At 42.5% G+C, this 26,757-nt stretch overlaps 1 protein-coding gene across 1 annotated transcript in view; it reads right to left on the reverse strand.

Annotated features, from left to right (window-relative positions):
* Nucleotides 1–26,757, reverse strand: part of CDH4 (cadherin 4, type 1, R-cadherin (retinal)) — a 460,866-nt gene that overhangs the window by 26,028 nt on the left and 408,081 nt on the right. Inside the window, exon 8 of the mRNA XM_010569772.1 lies at nt 17,174–17,311. Within this exon, the coding sequence (XP_010568074.1) occupies nt 17,174–17,311 (138 nt within the window). The remainder of the gene's footprint in view (nt 1–17,173; nt 17,312–26,757) is intronic.

Raw genomic sequence — 26,757 nt, forward strand, 5'->3', positions numbered from 1 at the left:
TTGTCTTTACCTTTAATAAAATTAAGTAATGACATTAAATTACGTCTGCTAAAGGAAGGATGGCAGCACAAAGCTACCCACACTTCTTTAATGTTGTTCCCTTCCTACCCTGGAGTAACTTAGGAAAATGAACAATGCCATCTTTCACTATGCTGCTTTCCAGCATTCCCTGTGCTGTAAGTTCTCTTTCATAAGATTACAATTGATTTTCAAATAAAGAGAAGCATATCTATTCAAACAAGGTAAAACAATGGGCAACGGAGTTGCTGCTGGAGTAAACATAAGATTGATAAAGCAGTGCTTGACCTATACTTGTAGCATTTACTCATATTCCCCTGTATTTCATTTAGCTTCACTTTCAATTGTTGCATTTGAAGTCTTTAATTTCCAGAGTGCTTTTTAAAAGACCATTCACAAGGATTTCTATGGCTGATGGTTACACACTTCGCTTCTCTTCTCAGATAAGGATTTGTTCTGAACCTGGCATGTTCTTAAATCCTTAAATTCTGCAGGGTCTTTTTTCTTCCCCTCCCATAAAAGCCTGTGCTGGCAGAAGTCCTTCTCTCATTCCTATGGAGCTGGCCTGTCTGAAGTCATGTCGTGCTGAAAAGGTAGTAATTCATTCTGATTTTCAGGTTGCATCAGATTATACTAAAATTGGTTAATCCCAGAGTTTGTCTTTCGTCTCACTCGGTACCTGACAGCATATAAACACGCAGACAAAAATCACTCCAGAGGAGAAAGGGGCTGATGCGGGGGGACAAATGATGAATTCACACAATGACTTGACTTTGTGCAATAAATCTGGAGTCTAGGCAGCGAAGCCACACACAGCAGAGTAAAACCAATTAGCTCACTGCAGCCAGTCCTAGGGAGGTGTGGAATTAAGATGGATGAATACAAAGGTAATTATTCAGGCTTCCTTCTAAAGGGAGTTCCTTTTTTCCAATGTTCTTACTTTTTTTCTAGCTGATTTTGCTAAAAAAGCTGTGAAAGCAAAGACTTGTTCACACGAACAGGAAAGATTTTTGTGTCGTCTCCAAGATTTGCTAATGATGACGCAACATTTGTTACAGGCAGAAGTAGTTTACGAAGGCTGAACTGCCTAGAGAAGTAGCGGTTTATGACCTATAGCTACTGCTTAATGCAGAAGAATAAGGGCATCTCAGTCCTCTTATTAGACTCCGAGCCCTTCCCCTGACAGCTATGACTGCTGCAAAGTGCCGCATCTTCTCTCTAGGTCCCCTTGGTTGAGAGAAATCGAAATGAGAGTGAGCGAGCGCACGCGTGGCGTGGGATGTCCCATCTCCCACCGCTTTCTGCTACAGCAAGCTCCGGACACGAGGTGACGTGCAGCCGGGGAACCCGGCACGCAGAGGGCTGCGTTCGCCCGCGGCTTGAACACCGAACCCCAGCTCCTCCACGCTTAAGGGCATCCTCCCAACCAAGCGCTGGCATGCGAGCCGACTGGTTACCTTTTCCGCACGATATTTAACAAAGATGCTTGAATAGCAGGCAAATTAATAAACAACTGCAGTCTGGTTGCAGCAATCTGTGTAAAATGGGAAAAAAAAAAAAAAAAAGTCGAAAATCTCCTAATAAATCATTAATTGTGATGTGCCTGCCCAGCTGCAGCGCGGAAACAAGCAAATGCCATCCTAATTGATTGCTTCTTATTCCATCTTTATAGGCCTGCATTTTTTATTGTGGGGGTTGAGTAAGCCCAGAGGTGTAAAAAACCTCTAGACTGTACTCTGTGTATCTGCCGACTTGATATTTAGATCAATAATCCTCTTTTTTTTCCCCCCTACTCCTACTACCGGTAATTTAGCTTTTCTTCCTAGCAGCCTAATTGCTGTTTTCTTAAGCCTTACTATCAATTCTCTGACCTTTAATTTCCAATATTGTTTGCTGTATGGATGACTGTACTAGGTCTGCAAGTTATCCTACACCCTCTATGCCGTACGGGTCAGACTTGGCTATCAGCTTCTGTGACGGCCAAACAGTGACCTCCAGGTTCTTGCTCCACCGTTGCCGTTGTGCAGCACAGACCACAAGCTCACTCGACTCCCCACAAAATCTCCGTTAAATCAACCATATTTTGCGTGCAAATCAGATTTTGAGATGCTCATTTCTTAATCATGTTTTACTAAAGAACTACTCACTTCAGCGTGTTCTCAAACGATGACCACCCTCTCTTCGCTTTTTTTCTGAGGCAGCCCACGACCCCCCTGCTTTGCCCCAGCCAGCAACCCCTCCGTAAACCTCTTTGCTGTTGGTTTTTCAGGTTCGTGCCCACAACATCCCCTGCACTGCAGTGTCCCTGCTTCAACTTCACGTTCACTTGGACCTACTCCACAGTCCGTCCACGTACGCATATCACGCTTCAGACTAGTTAGATGCCATGTGGCAAATGCTTCCCAAACGTTATCTATAAAGCCCAACGCACTCTTGCCAGCTCGCAGTTTTGCTCCGCTGGTACGAGGCCCAGCTGTCACGGTGCTCATTCAGAAACGAATTGCTCGGGTTGCAGGCACCGGCTCGTCGCGGTCGGGCAGGAGTCAGCCTTGCCCAGCCGAGCGGAGGCAAGCGCATGACAACTAGCTCACCAGCTTTTAAAGGATGCTTTGGAAGTTCTGCCTTTATCTTCAGCGGTTTGTGCTATTAAAATGCCTCACCTGCCTGCAAAGGAGCTCTCACAGCTTTACGCGTGGCGTGGTGGAGCCGGACCAGCCGCTTGTTTATTGGGAGTTTCTACAAGGAACGATAAGCGACGTTCAGTGCGGTCTCAGTGCTGGTTTCACTTCTGCTGGAGGAGTTTGCAAAACTCAAGCAAGCCCTAAACTTTTACACTTCTGAAGCTGATCTTATGATGGGGTGCACAAAACCTCCACCGTGTTCCTGTAGCTGATGGCAGCCATTGGCTTTACGCTTTGTCTTTACTGGTGTTATTTTTTCAAAATCACAAGTAATGGCTCTTTTTGGATTAAATTACAAGATTTACTCTTTGAATATGAAGACAAAGCAGCAACAGAGGAGAAGCAAGCAATATCCTTTCTTTCAGAAGCAGCAGAAGAAAACACTCTCATTTCAGACTCTCTGGTGTGAGGAAGGAATGTGCAGGTCTCGCTTTCACCTTGGTTCAGACACTCTTAGAGTACTTGCCAAGAGTTCAGGGACAAGAGCATGTAATAGTAAAAGGATATTAAAAAAAAAAAAGAAGCTTGCATGTCTGACAATAAGCACTAATTTTTTTTCATTATCAGATGTTACATTCTTGTGACAGTATGAAAAGATGCCACAGAAACGATGACACAAGACACTATTCTGCTGCAAGATAACCATTTCCAGATAAATATATCTTATGAAACGAGGTTCGAAGTTTGCATAGAAATTTAGATATTTTATAAAAATGCATTACAACACAAAGGAGCTTTTTACAACATTCATATGAAAGGTTTAAAAAGAGATTAAAATTACGTCCTTGGAAAGGCATATAGCCTTGTCAAGAAAAAAAAATTCTACATTAACCCCGTGTAGGAAAGTTGTACTTTATCTGTATTTCAAAGGCTATGAAGAACCACTTTAATCAACCTACTTGACTTTGGGGACTTGCACGTCTCACTGAAACTCATGAAATCTGGCATAGTGTGGTTTCCAGAACACAAAAGCCTTTAATCTGTAACCCGGCACTCTTGTACATTCAAATCCTGATACTATCTCCTTGTTAGGAACTAAAATTGTGAATTTATCCAAAATGGGATCTCATCTCGTCTAAATGATGTAGCCTTTGCAACAGTGACCTTTAACAATGGTTATACTCAACAAGAAAAGATTTTATGTCAGGAGCCAGTGGAAACAGTATATGTTAAAATTCTAATCTGATAGCACAGCCTTTTATTTTCCAGTTTTAGACAAGAATCCTTTGAACATTTCATTTGCTCTCTTGTCTAACATACCTTTGTTTCTTGCCTACAGAATGAACAGCAGGAAAAGGTAGCTGATACCCTTCTACAGACTATTTGATTGTCAGGTGTAATTAGTAACGCTATCTTTTAAGTAGAGGCATAGATTTTAAAACAGCTGGAACTGCCTACAAAGCCTCATTCTTAAAAAAAAAAATTATATACAGACATTTATATAATAAAACATTTTTGCACAGGTACGTTATTGCTTTACAGTGGTTGACGGCCCTCTGCTTCCCTTCAGCTGCAGAACTAAAGGCTAAGTGACCTGCCCATGTCTCCCGAGGCAGCTGCAGAACTGGGGCTGGAGCCGCGTCCTGCCCTCTGCTGCCCGCGTTGGGGCAGGATCCTGAGAACATCATTAATTCATGTGTTACTTGAGAAATCCATTAGGTCAGCCTGGATTAGTCTATCGATCTCTCCAGTGCATTGCCACGTAGCCCTGTGATCCTCGCTGAGCAACTGAGATGGAAAAGCTCCCAAACGGGAAGGCTGGCAGAGAACCGCGCGCTGGGGATGAGCTGGATCGTCAGCGCGGCTCCTCCCCAGGCTCTGCATCGCGTTGGCTTCAACTGAGGAAGCTGAACAGGTTTGTACAGCTGGGGAAAAACAGGTCAAAAGAACAACTGGTTGCGAAGCTTCACCGCCTCGAAGGCCAACAGCGGTTTGATACCTCGACCTTCCTGAATTGCCGAAGCAGGGCCGGCGTCCCGCGTCTCACCCAGCACGGCAGGAGGAGAGCTTTCCAAATGCAGACTGTGTTGGTCGCCCTTACTCTCCAAAATCCCCATCTTCCTTAAAAGAGGGTGAAATTCCTTCATTTGTTGGAACATCAAGCCTCAAATCTTTCTTCAAAGTACAAAGTAGCAAATAACTGTGCTGTTTTGAACAAAGCTTTGAAAACATATTTTTTCCGATTTAGATGTAAACCAGACTAACAAAAATTGTGTGACAGAGTTCAGATCCTAAGTGAGCAAAACATACTCCACAGGTCTGACTCATTTCTTGGTGAGATGTATATAGAGGGGGATGTTTCAATTCAGGTACCTGTAATAAAGTTTCATAAAGAAGGGCCTTAAGCTGATAAGTCTGGTTTAGGATTTTCTTATTAACTGCCCACTTCTTATAATGAGTTTTTAATTTATTTTTTTCAGACTTTAAGGCATATAAAAGCTGCTCATGCCTTTGGGATCTGAAGACAGATATTTGGGAAAGGGAGAATTTTAAGAGTACTGAAACTGAATTTTTTATGTACACTATAATCCTGGTATTGAGATTTTTAACAAGTTTCCTGCATGGCATAGCTCAGCCAGTCCGCATGCTGACTCTAGCTCAAACGTCCTCTGCACTGCAATTGAAATCTCTGTTGTTTAGCACACACAGGGATTTATTTATATTTTTTTTATGACTAGACTCAAACACCACAATCAGATGGTGGAAAACCCACAAGGTCTGGTCATGAACAGGGTCCCTGACTGGACAGAGCATCCTTGTAGGAGAAAAGCACTGAAGCGTAACGTTTTATTCTAAAAGTGCTACTACTGCGGTTTAAAGATGTCATTTTCTGAGCTGGTGCCACAATGGCCAATTTCTTATGTCCTTACTGCTGCACAAAATTTAACAGCAATGCCTGTCGGTGGGGCGAGAGCTTGCACTCGCAGGGATATTTGTGTGCCCCCTCCTGCTCCCCTACACTGTGGTTTCTACGGGAAGGGAATCGGGAACGGGGGATTCGTCTTCACATTGCAGGGGTTGCTGAAGTGCCCTTCCAGTTTGCAGACAAACCCAGATGGTTCAGCTGCAGCACTGCCCTGAAGCAAGTAGAGGAAACCTGCCCTTCCAAGCTCACCTTCGGATGGAGTCCCTAAAATCATAGAATCTAGAATGGTTTGGGTTGGAAGGGACCTTTAAAGGTCACCTAGTCCAACTCCCTGCAATGAACAGGGACACCTTCAACTAGATAAAAATCTGGCATTACAGAAAAATGCATGCCCGCCTGCTTACAGTAATTCAGAGCACAGAATGAAGACTAAATTAAATGCTGTGTAATTCATCAGACTTGCCATGAGAATGAGGCTTCTCGCTGAAACTTTGTTTACCACAGGAAAGTCAAAGTGCATATAGCAGAGAAGAGAAATGCAGTGAGAAATAGGAGGATAATGGGTCAAAGAAAAGAGGGAGTCACTATATACTTGTAAATTTAGGAAGGAAAATGTTATTATTTCTGGGTTTTTTTTGGCAATTAAAACACGTTATTGCACTAAGCTGAACGGTTTGAAAAACTCCACCATGCTCGAAAAAACTATGTGAAACCTTTTAACCGTCCTCTCTGATTTTAACTCTGGTTGTTCTCTGTGTTCTGACCCTCTCTTCTACAATTGGGAAGTGTTAAGACTTCCTGGACAGTTAGAAATATTCGATAAGAGAAAACTCACAGCACTAACAAATCCTTTGCTAAATCTCCCTTTTTTTTCCCCAGCATGTCACTAAAGATTTCATAAGTGAAATGTGCTTAATGAAACTCCAGATATATATCCTCTTAAAATGACATCCCTTGGAAGCAACTGTTTTTAAGGCAACAGAATACTGAAGAATTAAAAACCTGCCGACCCATGGAAGTTAGCCAACTTCAGAAGGGGATTTATTTCAGTGCCTTGCAATAATGGAGTTACAAAATGTATTTAAATTTCTCAGCCTCGCATCAATGCCTGAGATGCTGTGTACTTTTAAGATAATGAAATAATCCACTACCAGTGGGTATTTGCCTGGGACCTCTGGCAGACGTGGAGACGTACCTGCCAGGGCTGTGAGGACGTCCTGCCTAACCAGGGACCTCCTGGATGGTGCTGGGTGTCTACACTCAGGCAACTGAATTGGGCCCTCCAAGGCCAGGTCTGGGCTCAGGAGGAGAATTAGGAGATTTAATATATATCCAAAAGCAGAAAGAGGCATACAATCTAGAAGAAATCATTCAGATTTGAGAGAAATGCTACAGGTGGATAAATGTTAGACAAGAAACACTGATGTGGGTAGATACTTGAGACATAGGAGCTTTAATGTCTGATTTCTCCTTAAAATTTTAGCTAGACCAGAGATTATGGGAACAGTGTCTAACCCACACACACGTATCGGGTGGTGAAGACCACCGTGATTTCCATCACAGCACATCACAGAGCAGGAAGGGTATTTCTCTGTAGACATTTCCTTTGACTACGGAGATTTTGTCAGCAACACCTGGCTGTGTCACACCTCGTTGCGCACACATAGCTCACATATGTGCCCCGGCACCTCTTCCTCACTGGACAATTCCTCCACAGCACTATGGAAGGCATGGGCTGGGGATGTGATCTACAGCTTCTCCCTCCGGATCCCATACCCATTAAACAGGGAAGGAGAAAGAAGAGAGAAGTCCCTGCTAAAATTGAGACATTGCGCCAGGAGATACAGCACCGCCAGATGTTGCAAATGCAACGGTTCATGATGAATGGGTTACGGCAAGCGATAGCTGATAGGGGCTGTCGTACCACACGGGTAAGGGGTGGTCTTGCCAGCGTACAGATATCGTCTGTGTTTTGATAAGATTAACCTGACTGCATAAACCAGCAAAACAGCAGGCCAGAAAATCAAATGTCAAAACAAATTATTATGTATCACTGCGATGCCGATGATGGATATGCACGTGCCGCTCAACCCTATTAACGACAGCTACCTAAAAGCCCTGTAAAGAAAGGAGAGCGTCGTGCTGTACATAACAGGTGAGCACATATGCATGAGGTATGCAGGCACACAGGTTGTGCTGTTACTCCTGGATTTCAACCACTTATGTGCTGAGAAGCAGGGCATGAGCAGCATCGCGGGCTCTACCTCCCGTGCGGTGCTGTAGCTCTAATTCGCTGAGATTGTGCTCTCTAGCATCAAGAGAGGAGGTTATATTATTCTTGATTTTATACCAAGCAGTACAGGTGTCCACTCTGAGGCCAATAGAGGTTTTTTTTTTTAATATTCCCCCCCCCCTCTTTTTTTTTTGGTGACAGAAAATTGAAATCTGTAATGAAACTATCGTTCCCATTTTTTAAATCACTGGTCTTTGGCAATTTTAAACTCCAAGGTCTGAAAAATTCATTACTACTAACTTCCATCAAGGGTGTTCCTGAAACCGAAATTACTTAATCAACTCAATTTAGCTTCTTGTGTAGACCTAATTCAGAAAACCTTTATCTTCTTGAATTGTTATTGCAATTAATTTCCCCCCCTTCTTTTTCTGCAGCAGACGACATTTCAGTAATTAGATATTTTATAAAAATGAGTTATTCATTCAGGGTAGCTTCACTTTTATATTTGATTAATCATATTACCACTGAGGTCTGGGTTTTGTCTCCAAGGAAAGTTTAATGACCTCATTTTAATCTTTCTTTTAACCACCAGGCAGGTATCAATGAAGAGAAATAAAATTATCTTCTTTTTTTCTCTTTTTTTTTTTTTCAATCTCAAGATTACATTTGATATTTTTTCTGTGTGACTGACCCATTTACAAGGAAGAATCTAGCTGATTCCAATTAGGTTCAGGACAGAATCAGGCTAAACAGAGCCCTGAACTGTGCCTTAATAACTAATGCTCAGTGTAATGGAGAGGAACCAGAACTGTTTCACCAAACAGCAGTTGGTTTAAAGCACTGTACATGATTAATTTGGTGATAATTTGAAAATGAATGTACTGAAGGGAAATAAACAAAACAAAAGCCACTGTAAATTTAGGTTTTGATTAATGGGGTCTATTAGTAAGAGACTTCTATCAAGGAGACCACATTTTTTTATATCAATGCGTATATACCCACACAATGTAATGGAATAATTCATATAAACCACAATTTATCTGGGAGTAGAGACTGGGATATTATTGATGACAGTTTGCCTTGTATCACTATCTATCTATGCTTTGAATCTACCTGTACGCATATCTATATTTGCATCTTTGTACGTAGACATCTTTGTATCTATCTATCCATCTTGCAGACTACACGAAGTAGTCTTGAAGGCACTTCATCCTTTCTGTCATACGCTGCACTAGTGTAAAGACTTCACAGAAATCACAGAAGGGGCTGACGCTCTTTTCATTAAGACACGAGGAATTATTGTTTTCTCATAAACTGAGAAATATCTTTCATTTTAAATGAAAGAGGTGATAAAATAAAGAGCAAAAGTTGAGCATCCACAAGAGAGTATGAAGCGTGTCTTGTTTTCCATAGCACGGCATTGAAAGGGCCTCCAGGCGCTTAAAGATGCTGTGCCTGGGAAGAGTCATACTGCTCACAAAAAATCTGCACCCTGAGTTGGGGATCTCGCTCATTCCTTATCAGAATCAAAACTGTGTAGGCATCACATCTCCTAAGCTCTGTTGGACAGGCTTGGAATTTAGGTAGGGATCCATCTCCAAAGGTCAGTTTGATCTGAAAGGCAGGTCAAGATGTAAATAATTTCTATCAAGACGTAAATACTTTCCTAACCACAGCTAACCTGCAAGTCTGCAGCACCAAAGCCCCTGGCATTAGTGTGGTGAGTCCTGAGCAAGACCGAGACAGGGTGGGAAGACAGAATATTGTTTCTGCTTGTGCTCTCTCCTTTTGTTTCTGCCACCTCTTGACCTAACATCCTTAGTCTAATTCACTGCTCATGACAAAGGTTTTCATCAGGACCTGCAATGAGAGGCTGAAAGCCCATTGCAATTTATAAACACTGAGTTCTTATTTTGGAAAACTAAACTGATTTGTAGTTTTTAGAACTTCACCGACTATATATTTAATTGAAATGCACACAGAATTAGGTAGCCAAATGCTACTGGGCACATTCGATTCACTTGAATATAATAATTTATTTCAGTTAGATGATGACAGCTCTATAACAGCCCAAGCTTTACTGCATAGTTTGGCTGAGCTTCGTTTTGATTGGAAAATTGCAAGCGAACAGAGTCACCCGGGATTTTCCATGAAAACACAATTGATTTTTAACGATAAAGCCTGTCTGCAGGACTGTACAGAACTCCTGGGTTTGTTTTCAGCTGTAAAACAACGCAGTTCTGTAAATTTTCTCACCATGGTATTGGGTCTTTCCCCTTGCCAGCTCTGACCTGCGCTGTTCAGCTTGATTTCTGCCTCTTGTGACAACTGCCTCTAAATTATGCCACGGGCATAATTTTGATGATTTTAAAATACTGTAGCATCCAGGCTAATCTATATTGAAATGTCATTGTAGACCTTCTGAATGGCACAGGTGTAATGATGGGGACTGTGAGATCTGAATGGGCAACTACATACGCAGCTTTAGTCTATACGCTGGGAAATTAAGTAGCAGGTGCTCAAGATTTAAGCCCTTGACCTTTTCCAGATCTGGACATGGGCCTGGGTCCTGGGAGATAGTTAGCTACCCACTTCCACTGGTGTTGCCTGGATCAGCATGGTAAGAGCTCTTTTTAGGAAGCCCTTGGTAGGCATCCTGGTCCATTTTTCTGTCTGCAGGAAATCCCGTTCCTGCTGGGTCCTCCCTTCACAGGGTAAGATTAATTTGTAAAACATGAGCATGCATGTAAAAGGGATTTCTCATAATGCTCACATGTACTGAATGCTTCTGGATAGATCTGGCTATAAATGTGCTTAGGAAACCCCGAACTGCTGGCAGGCTGACTTGGTTTCCGATTTTGGTTTCCTACCACCATTAAATATCATTTCTCCAAACTAGACCTATTTACATCTTTGCATCACAGTCATTTGGAAGTCAGTATCTTTCAGCCTGAAGAAAAAGCTGAGGGATTTCTCTGCTACTTTGCTATTTTTGAACTCACTGTTAAGACCAGAGCTCAGCAGGATTTAACTCAGGGGGCTGGAGACCAGGTGAAGCATTCGCCCCAAGCTTTGCCACTTGCAAAAAAGTCACATTTTAACAGCTCACATCAGCTATTTCTGCAGCCCTGGACAGTGTTGCTCTTGCACTGGTTGATGCACAGCTATATTTTTGTCCTCAAACAGCATTAACACGAGAACAAATGCATACAGAACAAGGAGTAAAATTTTGGCTTATGCTTGTTTGCTTTTCCACAATTTTGGCACGCTTACAGAGCAGGAGGACTAAGCGAGTGCTACACCATGGCTGTGAAAAAGGCAAATTTGATCCTAGCAAATATTAGTGCTCTTGTTCAAGACACTGAAAAATCTCATCTGGATTACTATATACAAATTAGGTCAAAAGACAGAAATCTGAGCGGAGTCTGATGCACAAGCAGGGTTAGCAAGATAACCAGGGGAACGGAAAGCTGTAATGTAAAAAGGGGTTGGACGAGTCTGGCTTGTTTAGCTTCGCAAAATGATGTGCAATAGTATATCAGGGTGGAGATGGGAGAGAAAATGGGAAGGAGACCTCAAAATGGGAGGAAGAACTATTTATGGTAGAGGACAATGCTAGCATGGCAGTGATGCACTGAGAGCCTGCTTCACTTCCAAATTCCAAAGCACTTTTCAGAGTGGGCTCATTAGCATTTTCCATAGTACTCGGAGGAACCAGAATACCCGCACAGACAAAGGTCAGACATTTTTGGCAGTGCAGTGCCAAAACCAAAAAGCCCTTTCAACTTCGGTCTCTCTTCACGTCATCTTGCTCATGAAGCGTCGAGCTCTTCACTCTGCCGATTTCATTGCTGACTGATTCAGTCCAGTACAAGCCAGGTTACTAACTCAGTGTTACTGTTAGCAGCCAGAGATGAGTCTGATCTGACACTATTAATTAAATAGCCCAGTTAAAAACTGGCAAGAACTGCTTTTCCTGATGTACTTGCAATAAGTACTTGCTCCTCCACTGATTAGCCAAATCCACTTTGCAACTAGATTAACCTTAGCCAGCAACACATCCCCTTCTGCTAGAATATGAGTATCTCCGTACGCATAGTGTTATTCTGTACCAGCTACTCTGAGTTCACAGTCAACCTTGTGCCAGACTGCCTTTCCCAGGCCAACAAAAGTCACCGCTTCTCAGGCGCTGTGAGCTGGGAAGCGCCCACCCATGCCCGACAGTCCGGTCCTAAACCTTTAGAGCTGGTCCTAATGGAAGTCAGCGCTGAGATTAGCCAGCAAGGCAACGCAGCGGGGAAGGGGATGTGGTCCTACAGCTGCCTCTTTAAAACATGCTCCACTGGATTCAGCCTCGGAAGAGGAGATTCTCAAAGCAGTGCCAAAGGGCAAATTTTAAAGTAGCTTTGAATAAGACCTCCTAAGGCTCAGGAGCTTAAAGAACTTGAATAGCCCAGTTTCTTTTTTTCCTTTCTTTTTTTTTTCCTTCTTATTTTTTCTTTTTTTAAGGAGAGGTTGATTGCCAGGCAGGTCTTCCCAAGAATCCACGAGCTCAACTAATCATGAGCACTTCAGCCCTGTGAAATAATATTTCCCTTAAACGGGCTACTATAAAAACAAGTTCTGCACAGTAGGCAAATTTAAAATAACTTTTAATTAACATTTAAGACACAGAAGTCTGATCATGCAAATTCATCTGCGTCTCCTCTCTGTGCCTGATTGTTCCTGATTGAATACGATAAAAATAGACTTTGTATGAATCAAGTGTAGGCATGGATTTCTTTAACTTCTCCTCCCCTCTGATTATGCATTTCCTTAGATAAAGTGGAAACCCTTGGATGGCTATTAACGGTATCATGGGTCAGACTGGAAAGGGCATCCTGCCTGATAGGAGTTAAAAGATTTCACTGGAATTAAAGGCATTCCTTCTGTGAAGAAAAAAGATGTCTCCACCTTGCATAAAATCTCACCTGAGACTATCCAGCACTGTTCTGTCTTGGCTGACTTTTAATCTCTGAAACACCGACACTAATTTCAGAGCACCTCCCCTGTATCTGAGGTGAGCATCTGGCCAGAGGCTCAGCTACAGATCTATATTCATACGGAAAAAAACCGCAACCCGCCTGCACACAAGAGATAAATATTTGAAGGGAGGCTGAGGAATTTCCACATAATTAAGACATGTCAGAGGACATGACCCTGTTGTGAGTAACAGCGACTGGATAACAGAGGGCACAGTGATACCAGTACCCTTATCTTGTAACAGTAATGGAGCCAGTTTCCCAGTAGAACATCCTACAAACCTTTGCAACACAGTCCAGTTCAAATGTCACTATTTTACACCAGCTCATGATTTGGCAGATGCACAACCCACCAAAAATGCCATGAAAATGAACTAGAATAGCTAAGATCCTTAGGGATCTAAGGACTGTGGGAAACTTGGGCATGGGGGATTAAAATACCTTTTTCTAAGGCATCTGAGCCAGAGCCTGTGGGCACGGGCTGGTTGGCTATGCCGTGGAGACGGCGTTACCTCCGCTCACCCAGAATGAGTACCTCTGCTCTTCGGCAGAGGGAAGAATTGCCTCTCTACATTTATTTTTGCAAGCAACAATGTCACATGAAGAACACAACACAAAGAGCAGGCTGAAGTCCCTTAGCTAGCCAGAGGAGCGTTCCCTGGGTCACGGTCCTGCACTAAATCATTAACATTGCCCAAAATAGCTGCCTATGATGTTTATGGCGTTTCGCAGGATGCTCCACTCTTCTGGCGCAGATCTGATTGCTTCCCACTCTGGGGCAGTCTCTCATGAGACGTTTTCTCACTGTTAGCTGCTCTCTGATGCTTCTCGGCATGGCCAGATAGCATTTGCAGATCAAGAAAACATTCACCATCACAAAAAAAGAGAGCTGGAAAGGACTAGAGGAGGTCAACTCGTCCTCGCTATGCCCCAGTGCCTCGCAGTTTGATGCGGATAGTCCTGGTTGTGACTACCAGGACTGGTCACGACTCTTGCTGATGGAGACTGGACTTACAGTTAACAGCAGACTTTAGTTCAAAACTGTTTTATCTAGAGACTGTGATTTCCCCCCCGCCCCATATAATTTCAGAATCCTTTGTGTGAGAAGGTGGGGCTGCTTCTTCCCCTGCCCTTGTGCAGGACCTTCCCCCTGCCTTTCAGGTGATCTACTAGAAGATATGAAAACCACATCAATCCATTTTCACATAAGCAAGCAATCATTCTGGAGTTTCACTGGAGTATCTTCAATTTGTACATTTAAGGATCTTCTGTGTGATTTTGCTACTCTTTTTCCACTTCTCATCTAGCACCCCATTTTGATCACAGCTCATCCGGTATTTTGGATGTCCGTTAACCAACATGCCTCTGCAGGTCATCCACTCCTGTAGACAAGTGATTTTGGTTCTTGTACACCTCTATCTGAACTTTCACACGTTCTGTGCATGCAGCCTCTTCACCCCCCTGCACGGCGTGCTCAGCTATGGACGTGACCTGACTTTGACCATTGCAGTGGCTGTTTTCTTCTCTCCTGTCCCGTTGTTAAATTTTACACAGTAACATTAATTCCTGCTGCTGAATACATGAGCTGTGACACCAGCATGGTGCAGTGTCCTCCTGAGCTACATTCTTATCCAGAAACGATTAAGTCTAAAACCACCCTGGCTGAATGACAGGTAATTTAGGAGCACTATAGGGTGGGCCTTTGTATGTGTCTATGCTGAATATAGTTGCTTGAGTTCCTTTCATCTGGCAGCTTGCCAAGAGCAAACCACAATTTCAGTTATTCAGCCTATTTTGTTTTTACAACAGCATCTCAATGCAAAAGTATTTAAAATAAAAATATACTGTATCTCTCCAAACAGTGCCCACTCTTAAAAGAGACCATGGGCTTTCTTAGCCTCTGAGGAGCTATAGATTTCCTGGAAAGAGATTTTTGCTATTTTTTAGAGGTGTTAAAATGCAGATCAGACTATCTGACGACAGCAAGGAGATTCAGCTCAGGTTTAAAGAGGCTGATCAGCCTGATGCTGTTCTCCCTGTCAGTCAGGGAAAAACTGTATTATACTTTCATACTCACGTGAAATTCATCCTGGCTATATGTGGGAGTATATAAAAGATATTTGTTTCCACAGAATAAGAAAATATTGTTGTAAAACACCCTTGGTTTTCAGATCTTTATTAAGTCCCATGTGCTACTGTGTAAAGCCCTTTGGCCCTTGCAAAACTCTTTCTTCAGTGATTGAAATTAGAGAAATAATGGTACACATCAACCCTGCTTAGAGGAAGAGTAGCATTTTCTAATCCATTTAAGACAATCCTATGGGTAATTCTCTTGATGGCTTTTATTCCTTCTAGGTCTAACACACACCAAGACATTAAATACTCAGAATTCACCTGAAAGCAAATTTCCATTATCTTACCTTCCATCAGATTCAGCTTTGGAAAGTGTTTCGGAAAGACATTAAAATATACCACATCTGGAGAGATGCTGCCCTCCAGAAGGCACTGATGTGCATGTGTGACTAATCCTGACACAGCTCACCCTGCTACCCGAAACCTCACCTCCTAAAATGCATTTGGACACAAGGACCCAGGCAAGCTGGGTCATCTGGAACAACCTGTGCTTAAATGATGTGGCCACTTGATGTCACTCCTTTTTCACTCAACTATAGGTTAAAGTAATATTTCCCTGGCAGAATAAGGTCCCCCCTGCAAACACTAGCAAGCTGGGGGACACGTGCTGCTGTGGTGAAAAGTCCCATGGCCTGAGAGACACAAAACTTTAAAACTGGCTGCTATAAAATTTTCAAGAGAGAACGATCCCATGCTGGCAGGAGAAAGGACCACATGGCCCAAGACTTGTATCAGATTTTTATGGCTCTTCACAACCATATGTATCATACTTAAAGAGATGTTTAATGACAACTTTACAATACAAAGCTCGGCGTATTCGCTATGGCAGATATGAAGCACATGTGCTGCTGTTAAACCCACCCTACACTCACTGGTGCAGCAATGCAGGCTGCAGACTGAGGCCCAGATCTGAAAATGCACTGTGTGCCCATTTTTCTCTTCATTCAGGAGGAATTTAGTGACTTCCTTTTTCTGAGAATCTAGGTCCAAGTCACTTCGTCGGAAAATGCTGGCACTGCTCGGGAGCTGAGCACATCACATCCATGAGCCCGGGTCCTGATGGCCATGGGAGGGAAGGACCCAGGCTCCCCAGCTGGCGTGGAGCCCATTTGGGTCCATGGTGGCAGAAATTGGGCTCTGCACGACTTCCTTGAGTTCTGCTACGTATCTGTAGTTTGTAAGGGTGTAAGTAAAAACTTGGGTACTACACTAATAAATACCTGCAGAACCTTTAAGATGGAATGAAAATTCAGAATAACGTAAACAAAAACATTCCTCAAACGATGTTCAGTGACTTGGGCACAATGCAGTTAGACTTGCTGTATTTTTAAAGATTTGGTGTCAGTTTAAGATACATCATTTACTGCTCCTTATTGACCCTCATATGAATATAGATTGTGGATACACAATGATTTCTCATTTATTAGCATGCAGACCTCTGTACTGCTCTGCGGTTTCTAAAATTACTATGCACATTTCAGATGTTCTACATCTAAGTATTATGAAGGCTGGAAAGAGCCAGACTACGTCATTTCACCTTCTAACTCTTCATTTTTACCTTAGCCAGCTCCAAAAATTTGTCATTTGCAATCTCTTATTTTTTCCCCTTGTCCCCTAGTAATAGCAACTTGGAGCACAGGAGAACAGAATAGAGAATTACTGTACTAATATAAGAAAGATCTTTAACTGATTAAAACCAGATGCACTGAAGAATGTCTACACATTTACTGCCAGCACACACAAATACATCTGTTAGAGCTATCGGTGAAATACAAATTTTACCGGATGCCTGTTACCATTCTGAGTATTTACTGCTTCCTTGAAATCGTATCCAAGCTACTAAACCCAAAATATCTCTTACTGTTCAGGGTTTCACTCATAAGTAATAACAACTCTGATATGTCTACAGCCAATTGCTGTGAAACAACTGTATCCTCTTTGGTGCAATCAGACATAGTCTGTTTGCCACATTATTTCAGCTCCTTTAGTACCTCAGCAAAATTGGTCGCCAAATAGTTTTGCTAGTTCATGAATCATTCTGCTTTTCCTTTTCCCTTTTTTCCCCCCCCCCCCCCCCCCCGCGAAAGTCTTTGTTCCACAGTTATCTATCAAGTTCCTCCTATCTGCCAAACCAGCTAAGAGAGACGACCGATATAAACATCCATGAATTACAAACACGTTGTGTGTCCATGCATCACTGTGCTGATGTATTGATACTTACAGTGCTGGTAGTGAATTCGGGTGGGTTGTCATTCACATCTGTCACCGTAATGATCGCTGTTGCTGTGTTTGAGAGACCATAGTTAAGATTTCCTTCCATATCTGTGGCTTGAACAATGACTATATACTGCTGAACTTTCTGGAAAAAAAAAAAAAAAAAGAAGAAGAAAAGATGAGAAACAAAAATGCATCCGATGAAACGCCTTGGTTTGTCTTCTGTATACAAGTGCAATCTTTAAGCAGACTAAGAAGTTAATCTGATTCAAAACATTAGTAAAAAAGACAGATAAAATTTTCTATCATGTTTTTGAAGGGATTTTTGCATAGATTGGTGGACATCACCCGTTTTATGGGAAAATAAAAATCTCATGGGCAAAGTTCCTTGGTTGAAACAGACATTTTTGTTAATTTTTAAGCATTTTCAGCAACATTAGTTTCTGTCTTCTGAAAACCACTAAAAATTTTGCTAATGTGTTTTCACTGAAAACATCACTAAGAACATTATACCCGCAAAATTGACAGCAACAATGCCTGGCGGCCCTCCAGCTCGTTCTGCTCACACAGTTTGATGCCCACAAATGTACTTAAAATACTCTCCATGTTTCAATCTTTTACACAATCTTGGTAAATAAGGAGAATTTAAGTCCAGTATGAAAAAAAAATATTCAATGCAATAAACAGAAGTTCAGCAGATCTGATTTAAATTCCTGAGCACCCCAAACAACGCGGCTCTCAAAGAAAAAGCCTCAGAGCCAGCCATAAAAATCACTCATTAAAGTTCTTCTAAAAGATGCCGTATGTCAATGCAACTGGAAAATAAACTTGAATAAAACAGGAGAGGGCGTCTGATCTTGAATGTGTGTACACCTCCCTGGGATGTCCCTTTACTTTGGAGTATTTGCCTGCATTGAGAAAAGCCTCCTAATCTTTAAAACTGGCCTCAACGATAAACTTTCATTTGGGTCTGCAGAATTTACTATTGATGTCTACACTTGTTGTGCTCAGGGTGCACAGGGCACTTTACAGGCAGATAGGAAAGCAAAGCTCCTTTCCTGAAACACAGGCAAAGGGATGCGCCGAGAACCAGGGAAGGATCCACCGAAAACTGGTGTGACTCAGGGCAAAGCTAAACATTACACCCTATTTCTTAAGGTCTAAGGTGCAATTACAGTTGCGAGCCGGGACACAAGGACTAAACGGCTCTGACGGCACATCGGAGAGCCCGAAGGGTGTGAAAACCAAAGGGAGGCACAATGTCATGCAGGAAAAGCTTTTTCCAAAGCCAAGTTGAGGGACTTCACCGGGAGGAGAGACCTGCCTCGTGCTGGATCGCTCCCGCTCTTGGAACACAGCTTAGGTAGTCGAGGGCTGCTCCCTTTGTGCGCCGATGTTACAAGCGTGTGTAAAATGTCAAATGTCCTTTGACATTTCAAAGGGCAAGAATTAGGTCAATTAGGTCTCTCTACTCCTATATAAACATTCTTGAAGTGCTGTAATGGGCTTAACTCTTTAATTCTTCTGAGTTGCTAGAATAACAGAGATCTGACTTTTAGCTTTATCTTGATTCCAGGACTTCAAATTGATAGATATTAACCTGCTAAACTGACAAGACATCACACACAGGGATCCATCAGCACCTTGCAACTGGAATATATTATGGAAATGCACTTTCATTAGCTCTTGCTACCTTGTATAATAAAACATGAGGGAGAAACTATTGTTAGCCCTTGTTTTTCCTCACACAAAAAGTTGCCATTCATTACTCCATTTGTAAAACACCAGGTAACTGTAAGGCTGAAACGTCCTTATTGATGAATGTATTTCTATTTCGTATTTAGTTTTTCCTTCCTTATTCTCTCCTACAGACAACTTGGGAGGCTGACAGAAGTATTCCCAAACAGGCCAAATACTAGTGAGCCACATTAGGTTTAAATCATAGAAGGGGGGGAAGATATTTAAGAAAATAGTGGCAATCAGATTCCACATAAATTAGAAAAACAGGTCAGAGGCCCGCACGAGAGACTCCATTTCAATAGCGCACTTCAATGGCAAAGCCACCTCTAACGTTCCTCACTGCAGTGAGACAGAGACACGTAATTCACAGCATTATTTCCGATTTGATGGTGTAGCTGTCGCACATTATTGTAAAAGCTTCAGTGCTTCGGCAGCGACTGCAGGAAAAAAAATGTTCCTTCCTTTCCGTCAGCCGAGAGGGCGATGAAACAGCCTCCATTGGCGGGGGTGCTTCTTTCTTAACTTGGCATTTTTCTATTTTACCGTGTTTGCAGACTGACCGACCTCTTTACAGCTGCTGGGCTCCCAGGTCACGCTCCCAGGTGTGCCCAGCGGAGCAAGCCGGGGCTGTCGCGGCAGCGTGCCTCCAGCTAGGGCACGGCAAAGGCAGCTCCGGTTCTGTGTCAAAAGCAATTCTGAAACTCGTGACACTGTTATGCAAACTTTAATCTGAACTCCGAGAACAAACTGCAGACCTTGGGTAAGGTCACACTCTGTCTGCACAGCACTTATTCATACCGGGACCCAGTCTGCAAACCTCCCGCTGCTTTCAGCTCCTTTCTAGCTTGCTTTATTCACTTCTTAACCAAAACTTCCCTGGAAAAATGAATCCTCTTGTACAAGATGGGGTAAGGGACTAGAAAGCCTCATTTAAAAGTTTTAACTTCACGATTTTACTGCTTCGTAAATTACACATACTCTGATGACACACATACGTGTGTGTGCATGCTCACGGACCCTGTCTTATTAATCTCAGGTTTACAATAAAGTGTTTTTTATTTAACAAAGCACCTTTCACTGAGCATCACAGCACTGTGTTAATAAAAAACCCCACACAAATTCAGAAAACTAAATTAAAGAAATTTAAAAGAAAGATTACATCAATCAGATAATACAATGCCAAAAATGAAAATGCCCAGAATTTAGTAACGTACAAATGTACCAGCCACAAAGAGCTGGTGCCTAGGGATGGGAAGAGGGGAAGGATGGCAAAGGAGCGCTGCACATGTGCAAGCAAGCGCAGGGAGTCCAAGCCTAGTGAGAAAGTGTTAGGAATTATACCAGAACTCAAATGGATGGAGCAATCGGGTAGGATCGTTGTGGCCATGCACATGTTTAAGATGGGCAGTATATCTCAGGATATTGGAGAGAGCTGCAGCAATCAGGGACATGTGAGAGGTGAGCTGCTGGTGGAAACTTAGAGACATCACCAAAGTTGCACTGATTTCTGTCAGCTTAAGACATAAGTATTGCTTTTAGAGCAAAAGTACAATCTGATATGGAGAAAGGCCTTGGTTTGTACATAAAGTTGTATAAAACACAAAGACATGTAAAACATAGAATAGAACGATAGAAATATTTAGGCTGGAAAAGACCTTTAAGACCATCGAGTCCAACCATAAACCTAACGCTGCCAAGTCCACCAAATGGAAGTAGCCTGACATTTGTCAAACCTTTAGGCACTTGGTTGCCATCCATATCCAGTTCCATCCGAAAGGCTCCAGTGTGGGCACGTAAGGGTGCTGCTTTCAAGCACCTAGTTTTAGTTTACAACTAATTCAATCTTCAGTGAGATTGGCCCCAGCAGATAACAAATTACTGCTTTTTTTGTTTTTCTGTAGCTAACCTTTTTGCTTTTGTGCATTAAGCTGATTTTATTGAACTATTCAATCAATTTCAATTTCAACATGTCCTTCCAATTTGTCACAACATCTCCAGGGGCATCTTAGTTTGTTGTCCTAATATTATTATTATTGTTACAACTATTAAAAAAAAAAAGGCAGCCCCAAGCATGAGAGACATTTTCTTGATGGCATTTTGATCATACAGAATAATTCTCATATTCTCTTTCTTTACAAAAATGACATTTTAACTAGCACAGGGCAGAAACCACAGCACAGAGGTAACACAAGAGGGTCCTAACCCAGAGAAATGAAACAGTTACTATATGTTTGCTCTGATGGTGATGCTGCAGAACTAAAGAAATGAGCCTCTGCCCTGAGGGAGTGTAGACTAAAAAGCCAGCCCCAGTGAAGACCCTGGAAGATCCAGTGGCCAGTATTTTTAATAAATCTAACAAATCTTCAAGCTAGAGGAAGTAAATGTGCTTCCTCTATTTAAGCCAAGGAAAAAACCCCCTCATCTTGATAAGTGCAGAGCTTTTAGTCTGACCTAAAAACTAAGAAGGGCTTTTGAAGGAAAAAAATATGAAGGAAAGAATAATTAAAGGAACTGTGGCAGATCTAATCTGTCTGCTCGTGTCAATCATCTGATACAGTGCCACAAAGAAATACATCACCTAAATTCCAGAAGATGGGAATCAACTGAAGAAAATCGGTTAAGCTGGTTAATGGGAAGTTGATCAAGGTCTCGGTTTAAAAAAAAAAAAAAAAAAAAAAAAAAGAGTACAGTGCCTTGTACAAGAAGAAATAACAGCTTGGAAGAAAGGTAACCTGACAGTTAAATAACAGAAACGAGATGCGATTTCATAGTACAAAATACAAGATAACGCAGCAAGGGACCAATAACAAAACTTTTCTGGAAGCTGGTTTATTGGACACGAGCAAGGAGGACCGGCACCACGTCCCAGCAGCTCCCTGCCGCCAAGCAAGACACAAACGCCATCGGGAAACGCATCGTGTGCGGTATTAGCATTGCAGATACGGCAACATTAATTCCTTGTGCCAAGCACCGAGGGCTCATCGGGATGCTGTGCACAATCCAGGTCCCTTGTATTCACTGCTGAGCAACCCGGACCCGACCAGGTGCCGGCAGTGAAGAGCCCATCACTGGAGAAGAGCCTAGAAGAGCTTGGCTTGTTTAGTCTAGCAAAATTAAGGCTGATAGCAAATATGATTGCTGTCTATAAATACATCAGGAGGATAAACACTAGGGAGGCAAAGGAGCAATTTAAACTAAAGGACAATGTTGACACAAGAACAAATGGGTATAAACTGCCATGAGTAAATTTAGGCTGGAAATTAGTAGGTCCCTTCACCACTAAAGGAATGAGATGCTGGAGTGATCTAATACAGGGTCTGGGGAGCAAAAACGTTCAAAAGAATATATCAAATTAGGGATAAAATTCTTTTGGTCTAGGTAGAAATTATGACAAATTGAGCTAAAGCAGAAGTCAGATCTCACCATTCTCTGTGCACAAACAACTTCTCAGGAAGAAAAAGAATAAAACCCCTTTCAGTCCAAATACTACAATATGTTTCTGTGAAAATGGTTTAAGACTTAACACCGATCGATATCACTGAACCAAACCATTCCATCGGCACACACAAAGGAATAGGTGCCCCAAACAAAATTACAGTTATTGCAAGTGGCTCTTCCCATCAAGGTACAAGCTGGCATGAAAGACACCATCTCAAATCCCCAGCCGAGCTGAGCACGGTCTTGCCGAGAGAGGTTGTGAGCTAAAGTAAATCATATTCAGAGTCTAAACAAAGTATTTTAAAATGAAGTCCTACTAAGGAAGGGCTAGCTGCGATCCCAGTTTTCAAATGTGCATGCACAGTATTTTTAGGAATATGGCTATTTCTGGTTTACGCATGCAATTATTATAAATCACACATGAGCTGGGTAACTGTGTATACCAAAGTCCAGAAATGCAGTAATTATGTGATTAAATTAATCTGCATTATGGACAAAGGGTTTGCAAAATTAGGACCTACATTTTCAAAGCTCCGTACAAATATTGTCCAATTAATTACCACTTCCTGAGAAATTTATGACTAGCTAATTTTAGCATCATGTCTGGTAAAGCAAATAAGGTTACCAGGATTTTGCTGTAGGATGTACTGAATAGGAATCTATTGGTGAAAGCGACAGAAAATCTAAATCCTATTTCCTCCCATGGCTATCCTCACAGTTTCTTTATATTTATGTGGTTTTTCCATCTCCCCTTACTTTTGCAATACCAATGAGAAGAATATAGGATGTTCTTCTGACTTGTTTTCTAAATCATTTATTTACATGCTAGTGAAGTTTTAATGTTCACTTTTTTTGGTATAAGAGAGTTGGTGGTGAACACACTAGTAATAAATATTATACCAGAGCCGATTTGAAAACAAATAAACTCCCCCCAAACATTCACTTGACTGCAACAGAAATACTTTTCCCCAAAAGATCTAACAAGCTATCATTTAAACAAAGCTCCCAGGCAGACCTTTTAAAGCATTTATCCCTTAATACTCCCTACTTAGCCACGGTTAAATACGAACACGGATTTCCAGAAGAAAGCCCTATTCTGGGAGCTCAGTGAAGAAGGCAGCTTTCACAGAACAACCAGAGCAGCCAACACCTTTCGCAGTTCCCCCCCCAGAGACGGTGGTGGTGCTGAGTGAGCTTCATTCATGTGCCAGAGTCGAGCAGCGCCTTTGATATAACTTGACCTTTTCATCTCTTACATATAGTGCCGCATCATGTCACGTATGCGGCACCCTCGGCAGACATCAAACCCGGGGTCCATGAATCTTAATGCACAAGCTGCTGCTGCCCGAGCTAAAAAGATGCTGTTTTGCTCCATCTCAACCTCGCTACACAGGACCAACTACTATCAGAGGCGTTTCATGCTCCTGCTAGGACAGGGCTGTAACAACGGAGGGGACCCCATCTTTAAAATGAACTGGGCTACTTACTCAGTGCTGCACAACCATGAACAGTGAAGCAGACAGACAGGTTTATTTTCTCCATTTGGCTGGGGTTTTATTGGCTTTTCTTCCAGCGTGGCACAGTGTTCCCCATCCATGAGCATCTGGCATATTTGATTTTATGAGCTACCTGCAACTGCAGAGCTCTCGAGCAGAGGCAGTGCCTTGGTCTAACTCTATCTCACAACACACAGTTTATTCTCCTGGAAACGGTGGTGTGTTAATTAAGCTGGCTTTCTTCCTTAACAAAGGTGTCGATGTGAAACACCCTGGCCTCTGACATGCAAGTCTGACCCCATGAATACCTGCTACCATCTAACTGAACCCGCCTGTCATCCAGATATTGAAGAACGCCTCCAGCTCAGGAAAAGCCTTGATCCCACCATCTACAGCTCTTCAAGTCACACTTCGTAGCACGTTCCCACCTCTCCCGTGCCCTTAAAACCAAGGCTACAGCTCTGCCTGGCTCCTCACCACCACTGCATTTCAGCCGGAGGGTGGGAAAGCCGACACACGCTGAGCAAACATCTGGGGGAGATTTTCCTCTGCTGTTCTCAAAGGGTGAAGCACCCCCCACGCTAAGGGCCATCCCCAGCTCACACACTGTTCCGCTCCCACGCACACCATACTTAACTGGAGTTTAAAGAGGAGGATGACTTCTCGTGCTAACCCTCCACATGGCGGAGGATTTCTGCCAGCAGCGCTTAGCATGTGTGACTCAGAAAGAAGGAAAATATTTATCCAGGAGTCGTTCTGATGAGCACTTCTAGTGTTTGCTCTGACTCACCGGCCAAAGCACTGGCGGTTTTCACCCACACCACCAGGCTGAAAGAGCTGTTCTAGAAATCTTCAGAAATCAGCCTAACACGTGCCAATTTTTTCTGAGACAAATAAAGGTCCAGAGACCACAAGCCAACCTCAGGATTTTCATTTGGCACTGCACCTGTATTGACAATCGGCCTTTAATAGCTTTCACCTGGCAGCCTGATTAACAACCCGCAATTAAACTTTTTTTTAACACTTCTCCTCTCAGCACCTGAGACCTCTAACCCGTGGGATCTCACACCTTATACTACTCATCTTTTTCTCTCTTAAGCTACTGCACTTTAAGATAGTATTTTAATGTGTTACAATTTACACATTTTAACCCATTCAGAACCAGCAGACAGGCAATCAACTCTTGCAGCTTCTCCCAGGGTGGGTGTTGAATCTCCCATGTAGGTGTAAATGGGACCTGCTCCAGCTTAGCAGCTATTTTCTCCTTTGTGTGGGGGCTTCTGAAAGCAAAACAGCTTCTGGTGGTGGGTACAACACCCGGCAATAGCAAACTGAGCTTTCGTATGAAAGCATAAGAAGTGCTTTAAAAGTTACCTGAAAGAAAGCGAATATGATCTTTTTATCACAGAGAGGTTATAAAATCAAAGGACGCCAGAAAGCCTTTCAGGAGTCTACTCTGTTTGGCCTTTTAGTAGTGTGAGACCAAATAGTTCACTGGCTGTTGCCCCTGGCTGCCTTTTTTTGTGTTATTCAGACAGTGAAAGTGGTGAGAGTGGAAACCTTTCCAAAGGACATGCTAGGTACAGAGAAGACCCTAGCAGTCGTACCGAAAGCCTTCCAGCATCCTGGCTGTACGTTCCTGTAGCCTCCAGGACAGAAGATACATGAATCAAACTGAATTGCTCGTCCACCTAATTTCATTGTGAGAGCCAGGATTTTGCTGAACAGCCAGCTCCAGGAGCCGTGTTATTGACTGAGAATCTCATCTCAGAAAGCGATCTGCTAGTTGTCAGGGATACAAAGGGAAGCTTAGAAATATAAACTCCAAACACTGAAAAGCCCCGAAACAAAACCAGGACACCGCTCCCCCCCCCCAGCATACAAATAACTGAAAATGGTAACACAGACCGGGGATCCTGGTGGATCATTTTAATGATTTTCTTAATTCCTGGTGCTAGCAATACTGTGCATAGGAAGGGCTGTATTAAGCATGAACAGAGATACTTTTGAGTGGGATATGCTGCAACCACATTCATCTGATATATATATAGATACACTTTTTTTTTTTGAGTGAGTTTTATTCCTGAGGGATTAGACACTGAACCTGGGCTATCAAGATTTTGAAAAGACACCCAAACTGAAACCCCACTGCGGTGGAACACGTGAGGAATATCAGTGCAATAACTTCTGCCCAAGGAAAGGGACCTACTGGAAAATACATCCACCAAAATAGTCAACTGACCCAAATGTCCCTTGCAGAGGGTTTGCTGTGCTCTGACCCCAGCTGGCCACCACTTATGGCAACAGCATGATTTGAAGTATGCTGTATACAAGGTTAATAGCAAGGTAGGGTGTGTTTAACCTGATACTTGTTCTAGATTTCGAGTTGCGGAGGGTGGGGATTAGAGGTCACCAATTTTTTTAGCTGATACTTGAGCACAGACATTTGTCAAAACTTGAATGTAGTTGCTTAAAAAACTTTTAAGCCCAAAGAATTTTTTACATATCTGAAACAGTGCTTTAAAATTGTCCTCATTCTTTACAGTTCACCCAAAACATAAATAGTACCTCTATATTTAAGACGGTGACAGTTATTTTCCAGTTTTGGGAAGTTTTATAACATGAACATAATATTTGTTGGGATTTTGGGGTTTTTTTTGACTGAGCCTTGGCAAATAAGACACCAAGCCTAGAGCAAACAGAAAATAAGGACTGGGCTGTTTTCAGAAGATAAGTACGAAATGAGAAACACCACCAAAAAGAGGCCGGTGTTCTGTAGCATTTCTTTTCTAGTCTTAAAATGTTTTACGTACTGGTGCTGCCACTGAGGGACCTAATGATTTCCACGCCTCATGGAGTCCCATAAAGGCACTTGGGTTGTGCACAGTGTATTGAAGCTATTCAGGCGCTATGGACT

This window comes from Haliaeetus leucocephalus, unplaced genomic scaffold, assembly GCF_000737465.1.
Source record: "Haliaeetus leucocephalus isolate CR32 unplaced genomic scaffold, Haliaeetus_leucocephalus-4.0 Scaffold273, whole genome shotgun sequence".
NCBI lineage: Eukaryota > Metazoa > Chordata > Aves > Accipitriformes > Accipitridae > Haliaeetus > Haliaeetus leucocephalus.